The 12,964-nt window shown below is 38.5% G+C and overlaps 1 protein-coding gene across 1 annotated transcript; it reads left to right on the top strand.

The window, feature by feature from the left end:
• LOC131980844 (ras-related protein Rap-2b-like) lies at positions 1 to 2,210 on the top strand. The gene has a single exon (XM_059345153.1). It carries the CDS (start codon positions 385 to 387, stop codon positions 931 to 933), a length of 549 nt encoding a protein of 182 aa, XP_059201136.1. The 5' UTR covers positions 1 to 384; the 3' UTR covers positions 934 to 2,210.
• Positions 2,211 to 12,964: the final 10,754 nt, after the last annotated feature.

Here is a 12,964-nt window from a genome sequence, read left to right as displayed (position 1 = left end):
TTTCGGGTGACGGCTCCTTTAAGAAAACGGAACTGAGCCTCGGCTTTTTGACGCGCTGAGGATGTGGGCAGGAAACGCCATGCAAGAGGAGAGAAGCGATCACGCTTTCCAGCACGGTTGCACAATACAGTGCGATTAAAAAAAATGTGCTTTAATTTTCCACGCTAATGTCCAGGAGCGCTCATTCTCCTCGGATCTGCACCCCGCGGCCGTCACAGAGCAGGCTCGGAGGATTTGCCGGCGTCGGATTTGACTGCTATCCGAGCGAGAGGGCAGCCTTCCCAGCCTGCTCGGTTTGAAAACATCGGGGCTGGTCAGCGGGTGGGAGAGAGAGAGCAGGCTTCGTCGCGGAAAAAAGGAGGTGTCTGCCTATTTTTTTCAGCCATGAGGGAGTACAAAGTGGTTGTTTTGGGGTCGGGTGGAGTCGGGAAATCCGCACTGACGGTCCAGTTCGTGACGGGCTCCTTCATCGAGAAGTACGACCCCACGATAGAGGATTTCTACAGGAAGGAGATCGAGGTGGACTCGTCCCCGTCGGTGCTGGAGATCCTGGACACGGCGGGGACCGAGCAGTTCGCCTCCATGCGAGACCTATACATCAAGAACGGGCAGGGCTTTATTTTGGTTTACAGCCTGGTGAACCAGCAGAGCTTCCAGGACATCAAGCCGATGAGAGATCAGATCATCCGGGTGAAAAGATACGAGAGGGTGCCCATGATCCTGGTGGGAAACAAGGTGGACCTGGAGGGGGAAAGAGAGGTGTCTTCCGGGGAAGGCAAGGCGCTGGCCCAGGACTGGAACTGCCCGTTTATGGAAACTTCAGCCAAAAATAAAGGATCAGTCGACGAACTGTTTGCAGAAATAGTCAGACAGATGAACTATTCAACTGTTCCCAGTGGTGGTGACCAGTGCTGTTCATGTGTCCTGCTCTAGAAAGAAAAAAAACAACAACAAATCATAATAGAAACAGTGCATCCGGGCTGAATTTGAGCTTCTAATTTGTCCTGCAGGCTTTTAGCTAAACTATTCTCTATCCTCACACTGTTGTCTTATTGTTGCACACAAATCGACGACAACAACAATCGATTATGTATTATAGTCTGGAAAAGTGTTTACATGACAAAGTACTTGAATGTTTTGGGATTTTTTTATAGCTTTGTATATGACACTTCTCTGGAAATGTGCCTCAATGGGAATGTCTTATTGTGAAACCTAAGAGACACCTGTTTTCTGGTTATTTTTTGTGGTTTTATTTGTTGAGTTGTACTGTTACATCTTTTAGGCTGGGTCCATCTGTCTTGGGGGAGTGGTGGGGGTCATGCTAAATCCAGACAGAGCTGCGATTGGTCAGTTCTTGGGTCAGAGGGCAGGAGGCCTGAAAGTGCTTAAAATCCCTCATAAACGTATCAATCACCACTCAAGCCTTGCACAGGTTACTCATATCAGATCTCTACAAATTATTTCCCCAGAAGGTAAAGTGTGATCCAAGAGGTGCAGACGCCCACCTGCTAAGATACTGTATATGAAGCTGTGGACTGTGGTGGAGTTGTGTTGCGACTTTATATTTTTGTTTTAACCCCCCTCCCCAATCTGGTGAAAGTGGATTTATCATGGAACTTGCACTTAGCTGACGGTGTCCCTCCTCAGTGTGCACAAACAAGGACCTTAGTGCATTTCTGTCGCTGCATGGGGAACGCCACGGCCCCATGTCAAGTGCCTTCCTAAGAAAACTCCTGTGACTGTGCCAACTGATGAGCTCTACTTCCTCTGCAGTGCGTCTTGATGGCAATCAGAACTTTTTAGCAGTTTTCAGTAAACAATCTAGTTTCGTTTGGTGTCAAATTGAGAAGAGCATCTTCCTGTTTTACTGTCAGGAAGCTAAGCTTGTGTCAAACCTGCTGTTTCAGGGTCAGATTCAGGCCATTTCTCGAGGTATTAGTCCACCAAGAACAACAGAGTATCTTTAACCTACTAGGATTTTGGTTCAGTGAATGGCAAGCCATGTTTGTCTGTATTATCTAGATTTTTTTTCTTTTCTAAAAAAAAAAAGTGACATTTTTGACTTATTGTAACTCCCTTTGGACAAAATCTTCTGCCATCCACCTGTCAGTTTGAAAGACTTGTAATACAAAATGCATTTTACGTAACGCAGTGTGCTGTGCTTGTCTCTGCTGATAACATAAAGTGTCTACAGTTTGGGGTACTTTGAATGTGACTGTCCCTGTGAACCATTTCAGAGCTGAAACAAGGAAATTCCACTCTTTGATGAGTCATGAGATAGAAAAGCAAGTTAGAATTTATTAGTACTTCAAGTAAAATACAACCTAATTCCAAAAGAGTTGGGATGCTGTGTGAATTATAAATAAAAACCAAATGATTTAAATTCAGAATGAGCCTATATATAACCATATGCGTCCCAAATTTTTGGAATGAGGGTTGTAAGGCCAAAAAATTGCTGCTTTTTTATATATATATGTATTGGTTTTCACACAAAACAAGTCATTTAAAGACATCTCCACTACTTATGGAAATCTTTCTACACAAATAAATTAATAAAATATGCAGATTAAACAACAATAAACAATTAGTTGCAGCTACGGCTGGCCGATATGACTATCTATTGTCATACAATATAGAATGTCTAATGTGTATATTTATATATATATATATATATATATATATGTGTGTGTGTGTGTGTGTGTATATAATATATATATATATATACACACACACATTCTTTAGGTTCTGATCGTTTTACATGGGAGTAAAGCTAAAGCAAAGCATAGGGGTGCTTGTTTTGCTGATATTTAATATGGAGCACCATTTATACAGCATGTGGTTGTTTCATATTGTCTAACATGATATTTTCAGATTTATATAGTTATCAAGATAATATATTAACTGTATAAGGAAAGATTTCGGCCATCTATCTATCTATCTATCTATCTATCTATCTATCTATCTATCTATCTATCTATCTATCTATCTATCTATCTATCTATCTATCTATCTATCTATCTATCTATCTATCTATCTATCTATCTATCTATCTATCTATCTATCTATCTATCTATCTATCTATCTATCTATCTATCTAAAAATATAAAATGTTTACTGTTCATGTGAGGGTGAATAGCCTTCAACACCTTGTTAGTATTATTAAGTAAGTGATGGTGGGCCACGTGAATAAAAAACCTCTCAGTCCAGTTGTTTGGGTAGAGGGTTAGGTTTCCAGTAAGTGTGTTTTGCTGGGGCGAGCTGTTTCCCCTCTTCCCCGCCGCATGTTTTCTAGGCTGTGGAGCAGAGGACAGAGAGGGCTTTTTGTGTCTGCAGCCAAGTTCAATCAGCCATACATACTGTAGACTGGTATTTGGTAAGCCGTTTCTCAAACCAGCCAATGAGCTGCTGCCCCAAGTGTCCCTCTAACCACAGAGATGTATGGTCAGATTACTAAATTCAATTTTAGGACATGCCCATACTATTCAGGACTGATGTGAAGAAAGGGTTGCTTCAATGGGCCAAGCAATGCATACTTTGTGTTCATAATGACCATTAGTAGCTGCAACTGTCAGTGCATGGTTATCTAACAACTACAACTCTAAAACAGTTATCCTTATATTAGAGATTACTGGAAACCTTCACTGACTCTATTGATCACTGCAAAGTACTCAGAGTTTGTGTGTAATGTATTAGCTTTAAAATGAATGAAACGTCTTATGCACACAAAGCAGAAGTGCACATTTAGGGGTCAGATCTTTGCTTGTCATTAAAAAAGCAATATATGAGGACATGAGGTAGATCACTTTCATTTTTTTAAGATAAAAAGGGAACAGGCTGCACAAAAGAAGCTGTAAGATAAATGTGTCAAACAGATTTAGCTAGTTGCTTAGCTACTGATTTTTTTATTCTAGCAAGTGCCTAAATGTGTTGTTTCACAGATGTAAAATTCTGCGCAACTCAAAGACTAGAATGAGCCAAAGCAGGACAACTATCAATGGAAAATAAAAAGAAAAAATGTCCGTATTTATGTACAGTTTAGAGGTAGTTGTACTTTACTAGAGGATTCACATTGTATGATTGTATGCTTATACATTTCAGATATATATTTTGTATAGTGAGGTTTAAAAAGCATATGATCAGCTTCTAAGATAAATTATTCATCGCAGTCAGGGGACTGCTGCCAATCTCAGTGGCCTGGACATATCACCTGACTATCACACAACCACTCACATCCACATTTTATTATCATTATTATTATTTTTGGCCTCTGAAACCTTACAAAAAGGAAGTGCCTTATCGGGCCTTTAAACTTCTCAGATGATTTTATCCAAATTATTTTTGAGGGCTTAAAATTTTTGTTTTTTTAAATAATAATTTAAAAAATCTGATATCTGGCATAAATGTGGAAAATATGAATACATGTTGACATAGATTTAAAGCAGATTTGTTTTCTGAAACACTGGAAGCTGGACCGAACTATCTATAACTATATAAAGTAGTTAAAACAAACTCCACCTTAACCAGCTACAACAGTAAAATGCTACTTATACGTTGATCAGTGTTATCAATTGATTGTTACAGTTTTATATACTCGTACCAATAGAAAATCTTGATACTGTACACTGAAAAAGTGGCTCATAGGATTTTGCCCTTTCTTCTTTAACTGTATAGAACTACACATAATATTATAAAATACAAATGTACAACTTCTAGTATGTCTTTTGGTTCTGCCACCAATTTCTGCTTACTATAATATTACACAAACCTTACTGTTCATCCTGAATTTCCCAATCTGTAAGGCACAGCAGTACAACATGTGTAACACAAGCAGTTTCTGCATCATTTAACCGGTTCAGTCTGAAGCCTCGAACCTGCGCTACATTAGCCTTGCATTGCATGCAAATCTGTCAACCACAACTTAGTGATACGTTGGGTCTTTTTAAGTGTACGTATGGAGGAAAGGAAGGGTGGATGAAAGAGTGCTTCCTGTGTTCTGGTAACTTCACCTCAGATCTATGAAATGTTGAAACACACTTGCAGTTCCTCTTAACCATTTAGAAATAAATGGTTTGCATTGTCATGCCTGTCCTCCCTCTGGGACACGGGACATGACCCCAGTCCTGTAGTCGTTTGTTCTAGAATGTTTGATAGAAAATGAAGTAGAGGGACATGGTGGGAAAAAGGATGAATAGATTTTACTTGTGGCTGAAGTGCATGCAAAGGCTCCATGTGACTTGGTTTGAGGAACCAACAGGATCATATGATACTAATTCACAGTAGTTGCCACCGCTGGTTATCTACAAGTGTTTTGGACCCACAGCCTGGGACATTCGAATAGAATAATAATTACTAATTTCCTCAAAACACTGCTATATGAACTCAAACCAATGTGACAGCAGGCAACACACGCACTCAGTCTGACCCCAGCAGCGAGAATGTGAGAAAATGTGGAAGTAAGAATGTCTTCTTTTATCTCCTGTGGTGTATGTAAAGCTTGGCTCGGGTTCTGCAATAATAGTCTGTAACTGCAGAGGAGAGAAGCTGTACGGGAACTAAAAGCTTGCTTCTTTATTCCTGAACCTAATTAGAAAGTTTGGCACCTGAACCTAACATAACTGTGACTGTTTAGAGGGTGCAGATAGACATACTTAAAGGAGTCTCCCATGTTTCATCACAATGTTTCTACAGTAGCCCAGAACAGACAAACCAAACACTGGCTCAAAAGAGGGCATGAATTATTTTTAAACATGACTTGAAGGCTATTGTAGGTTGTCTTACTTGCTTAGAAAGGAAGGGTGGATTCAGTTGAATGCAATTTGCAACATCACCACCAGAGGTCACTAATCTTATACAGTCAAGCTTTACTCAATATTATTCACAGTGGAAAAACATTGGTACACAAGCTATGGTAGTTCAGAATGGCAGTGTTAGTTATCATTAGTGGAAAATAACCATCTGTGTGATTTGTGTGGATGTGATTATAAAACTAAATTGGCTCTCATTGCCGAAAAATTAATTGGAGTAAAACTCTTTTTACAAATTATGGATTTTTCAGTGTACCCAGAAGTACAGTTTCAAAACGGTAGATATGTTCAGTGAACTGGGTTTTGCATTTGAATAAAAAAAAAAAAAGATCATGATTTGAGCTTGTATCAAATGAAACCGAAAATAAAATGTCTACTTTTTTAAAAATGATGACATTTTTTCAGGCTGGTATCAGAGAAGCTTTATTAATAAAAGCACATAATAAAGGCAAAGGCATTTCTCTCAAACTGCGTATTTTTTTTATTTTTTACTTTGATTGTAATTTCCTGAGCTCCTATCATCATAAACACTTGTGTGCAACCCTTTACCAACAATAAAGCTCAGATAAAACCCACTCTATCTGCCCACCAGCAAACAGCTTACAGAGATCATTTTAAGAGCGGCAGAAAACAATCAAAAGCAAAATGATTATCAGGTTACAGAGCATCAGCTGTACTCCTTTTTCACTTACAGAGGGAATAACAAATGGCCAATGAAGGTGCTGTGGTTATTACCATTATCAAAAATCCAGGTGTTTTCTCTGAGTCTCATGTACACATGATCTCCAACTTCCAGCTGTAGAGTCATGCCATTGGTTCCTGTCTCAGGGCGGTTTCCTGCAGCATGGTTGTACATAGTGACCATCTGTACTCCATTCTTCATCAGTCGCAGCCCCATTGGTTTGGTTGATCCATTATGGCCAGAGAAGCTGAAGTAATAAACTCCTCTGACTGGAGCAGTGAAGATGCCTGTGGACGATCAACAAAGAGTTACATCTGTTGTACTTTCCATTTCATCCAGAGTTAAAGACAATATTTATTTACAGTAAGTTTACCTGTTGCAGGGTTGTATGAGCCTGTGTTAGAGTACACATTCTTGTAGGTCAGTGTGATCTCGACATTAAAAGGTCCAATAGTTCCAACATTGCCGATAGATGCTCCAAATGCCACACGATTACCTGAGATGTAATATGAAAATATGGAATTATTTTAATGTTTATCAAAGACTGTCCTCCCTCAATAATTACACCATGTCATTTGTACGTCAAGTTATTACAACTTGTATTTGCTTTTATTTGCCACATGCAGCATCAGCTAATTTATAAAATACTCCTGTGGTATTAGGAGACAGGAATAATGAGTTTGAGGACTTTTTGTGTATTTTGTTTAAAGCTAACTAATCCAAGCTAAAAAAAAAAAAAAAAAAAAGATAAACAACAACAACAACACACACATAGAAAAACATAATTATGGCTTAGTAAGTGTATGTTCTTACCTTGGACCACTCCCCTCAGATCCTCCAATTGTTTCTCTGTGTTTTTCAGTTTGGTCTCCAGTTCTCTCAAGATGACAACAAATTGGCAAAATTTTGTTGGGCTTCGTGTAAGGCCACCTGCACAAGGACAGGCCTTCTCCATGTTGGGGAACTCTGTGCCATTGTCTTCTCCTGCTCTGTGATCCAGCTGCTGAACATCAGCCACACTGAGGTAGACGAGAGAGAAAGTCAACACAGCCACAAAGGTCTTCATCTTTCACTGGCTTCTGTTTGTCTTGATCAGCTCTCCGTACTCTGCTTTATATACCACACAAATAAGGAAATACCCTTGAATTTACCGAAAACGAAGGCTGTTTTTTCTGCTCTGATGAACCAAAACAAACTGTTATCAAGAATATGATAAGTAAGTAGCTGTCCAACGATGTCTATGGTTATTTTGCTATTATCTTATTACCCTTGGAAAAAAAGTACCACAGATTTGTATTTACAATGTTATTTTTTCTTCACCTAAAAGATGGTCTGGATGGATATTTGTCAACCAAGTTGCCTGAATAGATGTTAGCATTGTATCTTCCTGCAAAACACAGATATGTTGAATCTCAGTTCTAAACTGCTGCAACCTGTTCACATAATAAATAAATATAACAACTTAGTTAGTTTTATCCCTGTAGGTTGTCTGATAGGGTTTTTCAACTGGGTGCCGGTGCCAGTGCTCGTGTGGTTCGCAGTTAGTTCAACTTGCGAACTAGCTCCGAACCTGTTTGCTTTTCCACAGACTCTAGAGCCACGTCATTGCATTACTGCTAACGTTTGTATGTCTCCGCCCTCTTGGCAGGGATAATAACAATGGCAATCTACATGTCTCTACAACACATCTGTGCTGCTCACCTTGATCACCTTGGATGCCCAATACATTCTCATTAACACTTAACGTAAGATGTTAATGTTCATCTTTGTTGTAAACTAATGCTAGCTGGCTAGCACTGACCCGATAGCCTGCTAGTGCATATCAATCACATCGCAGTTAAACAAATCAAATAAATGAATGATACACGAGACCAGCGAAGAGTTGAAGCCGCTGTGGAACCCCTTTTCCTGGCTGGGAGCCAGCTCTTCGGAGGTGGAAAACCAAAGAACCGATTGGACACTGGCAGGGTACCGGCCGGGAACCACTTCAGGTGAAAAACCCTATTACATGCTTAGAAAGGGAGGGTTGAGGGGAGGGTCCTTTCTCCAAAGCTGTTTTCATATATCAAAATGGACTCATCCGTGAACGCTTAGTGTTATTATATTCTTTCGATTAGCAGAATTACAAACCTCAGTCTCTTTTGTGGCTGAGTGATTGACATACTTAGCTAAACTCAACAAAGACAGCAAATATAATGTCAATAATAGATCAGACATAGTAAGTACAAATGAGAGCTCTTTCAGAGACCTGAAAGGCCACAAAAGGCCACTGAATCCTATACAGTCAACCTTAAATCAACCTATAGTTCACAATTAAAGAATGTTTGTTGTCCATAACTGTGGAAGTTCAGAACTGCCAGTATTAGTTATGAAAAAAAAAACATTTTTGTGATGTGGATGTGATTGTAAAAAGAAATGGCTCTCACCACCAAAAAGGCAATAAGAGTAAAACTCCACTAACAAATAATAGATTTTCCAGTGTACCAAGAAGTACAGTTTCAAATCGGTCGATATGTTCAGTGAACTAGGAAGTAAAAATGCAAATTCGGTTTTGCATTTAAATACTTTTTTTTTTTAAAGTCATGTTTTGAGCTTGTATCAAATGACAACAAAAATAAAATGGCTTTTGATTTTTTTTTAAATGATGACGATATATTTCAGGTTAGAATCAGATGAATAAGGAAATCCCCCCCTGTATTTACCGAAAATGAAGGTGTTTCTTTATGATTAATGTCAGGCTGGATATTTGTCAGTCAAGGTGCTGGCTCAATGTTTTTCACCTTTGCATCCAGTTTTCTTAAGATGACAACAAGTTGGCAAACCATTGTCAAGCTCCCTGTAATGTCACCAGCACAGGGACAGGCCTGCTCCATGTTGGGGATCTCTGTGCCATTGTCTTCTGATAGGAGTGGCTGGATATTTGTCAACCAATTAACTCTAATAATTGCTGGCACTATATGTTACTGCAAACCACAGAAATGTTGAATCTGAAGAGCTCTAAACTGCTGGACCTGTTCTCATACACGACTCCTGACACACTGGGTTGCAGTTTTAAACACACATTTGAAAGACAAATCAGGCTGGATGTTTGTCAGTCAAGTTGCTGGCTCAGTGTTTTTCAGTTTGGTCTCCAGTTTTCTTAAGATGACAACAAGTTGGGAAACGATTGTCAGGTTTCCTGTAATGTCACGATAAATGTTGGCTCTGTATCCAACTGCAAACAACAGATATGTCAACAGTTTTGTACTGCTGCAACCTCTTCTTATACCTGTCTTTAGGCTTCAGCCACTTATGTCTGGCTCAATATCTGTACTTTTGACACACAATCATGTGATCTTACTCAGAAGGCAAATAACAGTATAACTCAAAAGTCAAGAGTAAACTAGTAAAAATACAAACTGGGGCTTTGCTATTGATTACCATTATATCATGACTTTGGCTGAAATTAAATGAAAGGCTGGAGTCAGATTAGTTTTATGAATAAAAACACTTTATAAAGGCAAACATAATATCAATGAATATGCACTGCTCAATGTACACATTTAAACAGAAATTTCTCTTGATATGCATGACTATTTTTTATATTTACAACGATTCTACCTTCAACATCAACACTTAAACACACATTTACTTACACAAATGTTGGATAAAGACACTCAACATAAGTAAGTAACTGTCTTTGGTTATTTTGTTATTATTTTATCACCATTGGAAAAACAAAAATCACACATTTGTATTTACAATTGTATTTTGTCTTCACTTTAAAGATAGGCTGGCTGGACATTTGTAAACCAAGTTGCTTGAATAGATGTTAGCACTGTATGTTCCTGCAAAACACTTGAATCTCATTGGTTCTTAACTGCTGCGACCTGTTGTCATTCCCTATTCCTGACACACTGGGATACAGTTTTAAACATGCAGTTAACCTTGTGGAATCAATAAAAGTAGAAGCTAGTTTTAACCTTTTCTGAAGTCCACTGTAGGTTGTCTTACATGCTTAGAAGGGGAGGGGTGAGCAGAGGGGGATTCAGATGGTTGTAATATGCAACCTCACCACCAGAGGCCACTAAATCCTATAGAGTCAACCTTTAATCAACATATAGTTCACAATTACAGTTTTTCTCAGTTGCTTTGGTGCATTACTCACATCGTTCTTTACATTTTCACAACAGTTAATGCATTTCTCAAAACAATTAGTACAAACTGCAAAACCTAGTTGATAACCTGCAGAAGCGTGTCACTTGCTCAAAATGGATAGCTCATTCCTCAAAAGCAAGTATTCATGTCAATGAAAGTGTCAGTGACATCAAGATGAAAAGTCCTGACACCATGTTTATGAACGAGAAAGTCAAATGGCTTGGTCATGTTTTCATTATGACAGTTTACTCTGTAAATGTTTTCCAATGCTAAAAAGTCAGATCTTGGTGACGCTTCCTGAAAATGCTCCAGACAGCACTATATACTATTTGCACAGCCATTTGAAAACTACAGTAAAGTTACACATTACTGTATTTAGTGAGGTAACTGAGTACAACACACTTAATATGTGTGTTTCACATTTTTATTGCGTTTGCTCTTTGCAATTCTAATTTGTTTACAGCATTGTGCAAGAGAAAAAATACACCCTTATTTACAACAAATATAAACTCCCTTGGGTAGAGCTGTGCACAGCTGTTGGAACTGAACATACAACATAAATATTACTGTAAATCATTCATGCACATCCAGACATTCCTCTCTGTCTGGCCACATAGTTTCATCTACATCACTGCCAATATCATCTCTGGCAATGCAGCGAGCAAAGTATCTCCGAATCCACCCTCTGCAGGACTCTGCTGTGATGTCATTACATGTCATCCACTTCCTCCCCGCACCCTCACCCCTCTTCCATGAGGATGACCTTCCATTTCTGTGTCACAGTATTGTAGAAATGGTCCATTCTATGTCCTGCTTGGTTCATATATGTTGTAAAGTGTTTATGGGTTTATGGGATTCAGCTCTGAGTGATTGTAGAGAAGTGGCTTATGATTGGTTAAAACTATTGCTTCACACAGCCCTTCTCATCACTGAAAGCTGAGGTTCACCTGAGAGAAATTATTCAATTTAGGAGACATATTCAGGAAAAAAAAAAGATTTAGAAAAAAATATATAAAATTTGCTTGACAGATTTTGACAACTCAACAACTCAACTCAAGTTCAACATTTTTGTATGTAATGACTCAAGCAATGAAATTAGGACTATTAGTTTTATATGGAATGACTATTCAGCATTCACAAGTATAGTTAATTTTGACTGACATGACATAAGCAAATTATAATGTTATAAAACATCAGAGAGTTGTATGAAAGCACTTGATGCATGTCCAAAAGCATTTGTAATTTCTTGAAAGGAATGAGAAACTGCTACTATGATGACCACAAATGACTAAATGTTGTGGAGGTTGAACTAACTGTTGTTAGAAATGCACCAAAGCGACTGAGAAAAACTGTAAAGAATGTTTTTGTCCACAGCTATGGAAGTTCAGAACTGCCAGTATTAGTTATTATTAGTCGGAAGAAAAATAAATTGTGTGATTTTTTTTGATGTGATTGTAAAAAGAAATGGCTGTCACTACCAAAAAGTGGATAAGAGTAAAACTCCACTAACAAATTATGGATTTTCCAGCAAATCAGCAGATATGTTCAGTGAACTAGGAAGTGAAAATGCAAATACGGTTTTGTATTTGAATAACTACATAAAAAAATCATGATTTGAACTTGTATCGAATGAAAGCAAAACTATTTTTTTTAAATGATAACATTTTTCAGGCTAGAATCAAAGAAGCTTTATTAATTAAAACACATGAAAGCAAACATGATATGAATGAATATGCAGTTGTAACATGTTATGAAAGGCATTCCTCTGAATGTGCTTTTTTTTCTAGATTCTTACATTGATTTAAACCTCATCAGCAACCCCTATATGCAACCCTTCCCAACAATAAAGCTCAGATAAACTCTCTCTACACTATCTGCCCAGCACCAAACAGCTAAAATTGACAACTTAAGAGCAGCTGAAGAACACAGTCAAAAGCAAAATGATTATCAGGTTACAGAGCAACAGCTGCACTCCCCTTTCACTTACAGAGGGAATAACAAAAAGCCAATGAAGGTGCTGTGGTTATTACCATTATCAAAAATCCAGCTGTGTGCCATGAGTCTCATGTACACATGATCTCCAACTTCCAGCTGTAGAGTCATGCCATTGGTTGCTGTCTCATGGCGGTGTCCTGCAGCATGGTTGTACATAGTGACCACATGTGCTCCATTCTTCATCAGTCGCAGCCCCATTGGTCTAGATCAGCCGTTCCCAAACATTTTTAGCCGTGCACCCCCTTCTATGTCCCCACCAGGTTGACACACCCCCAATCCCCCACACCTTCAAAAAAACAAAATGCAATAAGACTTTTTTATAGCCATATAAAAGGTGGCATGATTA

Source organism: Centropristis striata, chromosome 11 (assembly GCF_030273125.1).
Source record: "Centropristis striata isolate RG_2023a ecotype Rhode Island chromosome 11, C.striata_1.0, whole genome shotgun sequence".
NCBI classification, from domain to species: domain Eukaryota; kingdom Metazoa; phylum Chordata; class Actinopteri; order Perciformes; family Serranidae; genus Centropristis; species Centropristis striata.
This window is presented reverse-complemented; position numbering and strand designations above follow the sequence as displayed.

What these genes read in the sequence shown, in the direction of transcription:
- LOC131980844 (XM_059345153.1), top strand. Translation starts at nt 385, where the DNA reads ATGAGGGAGTACAAAGTGGTTGTTTTGGGGTCGGGTGGAGTCGGGAAA.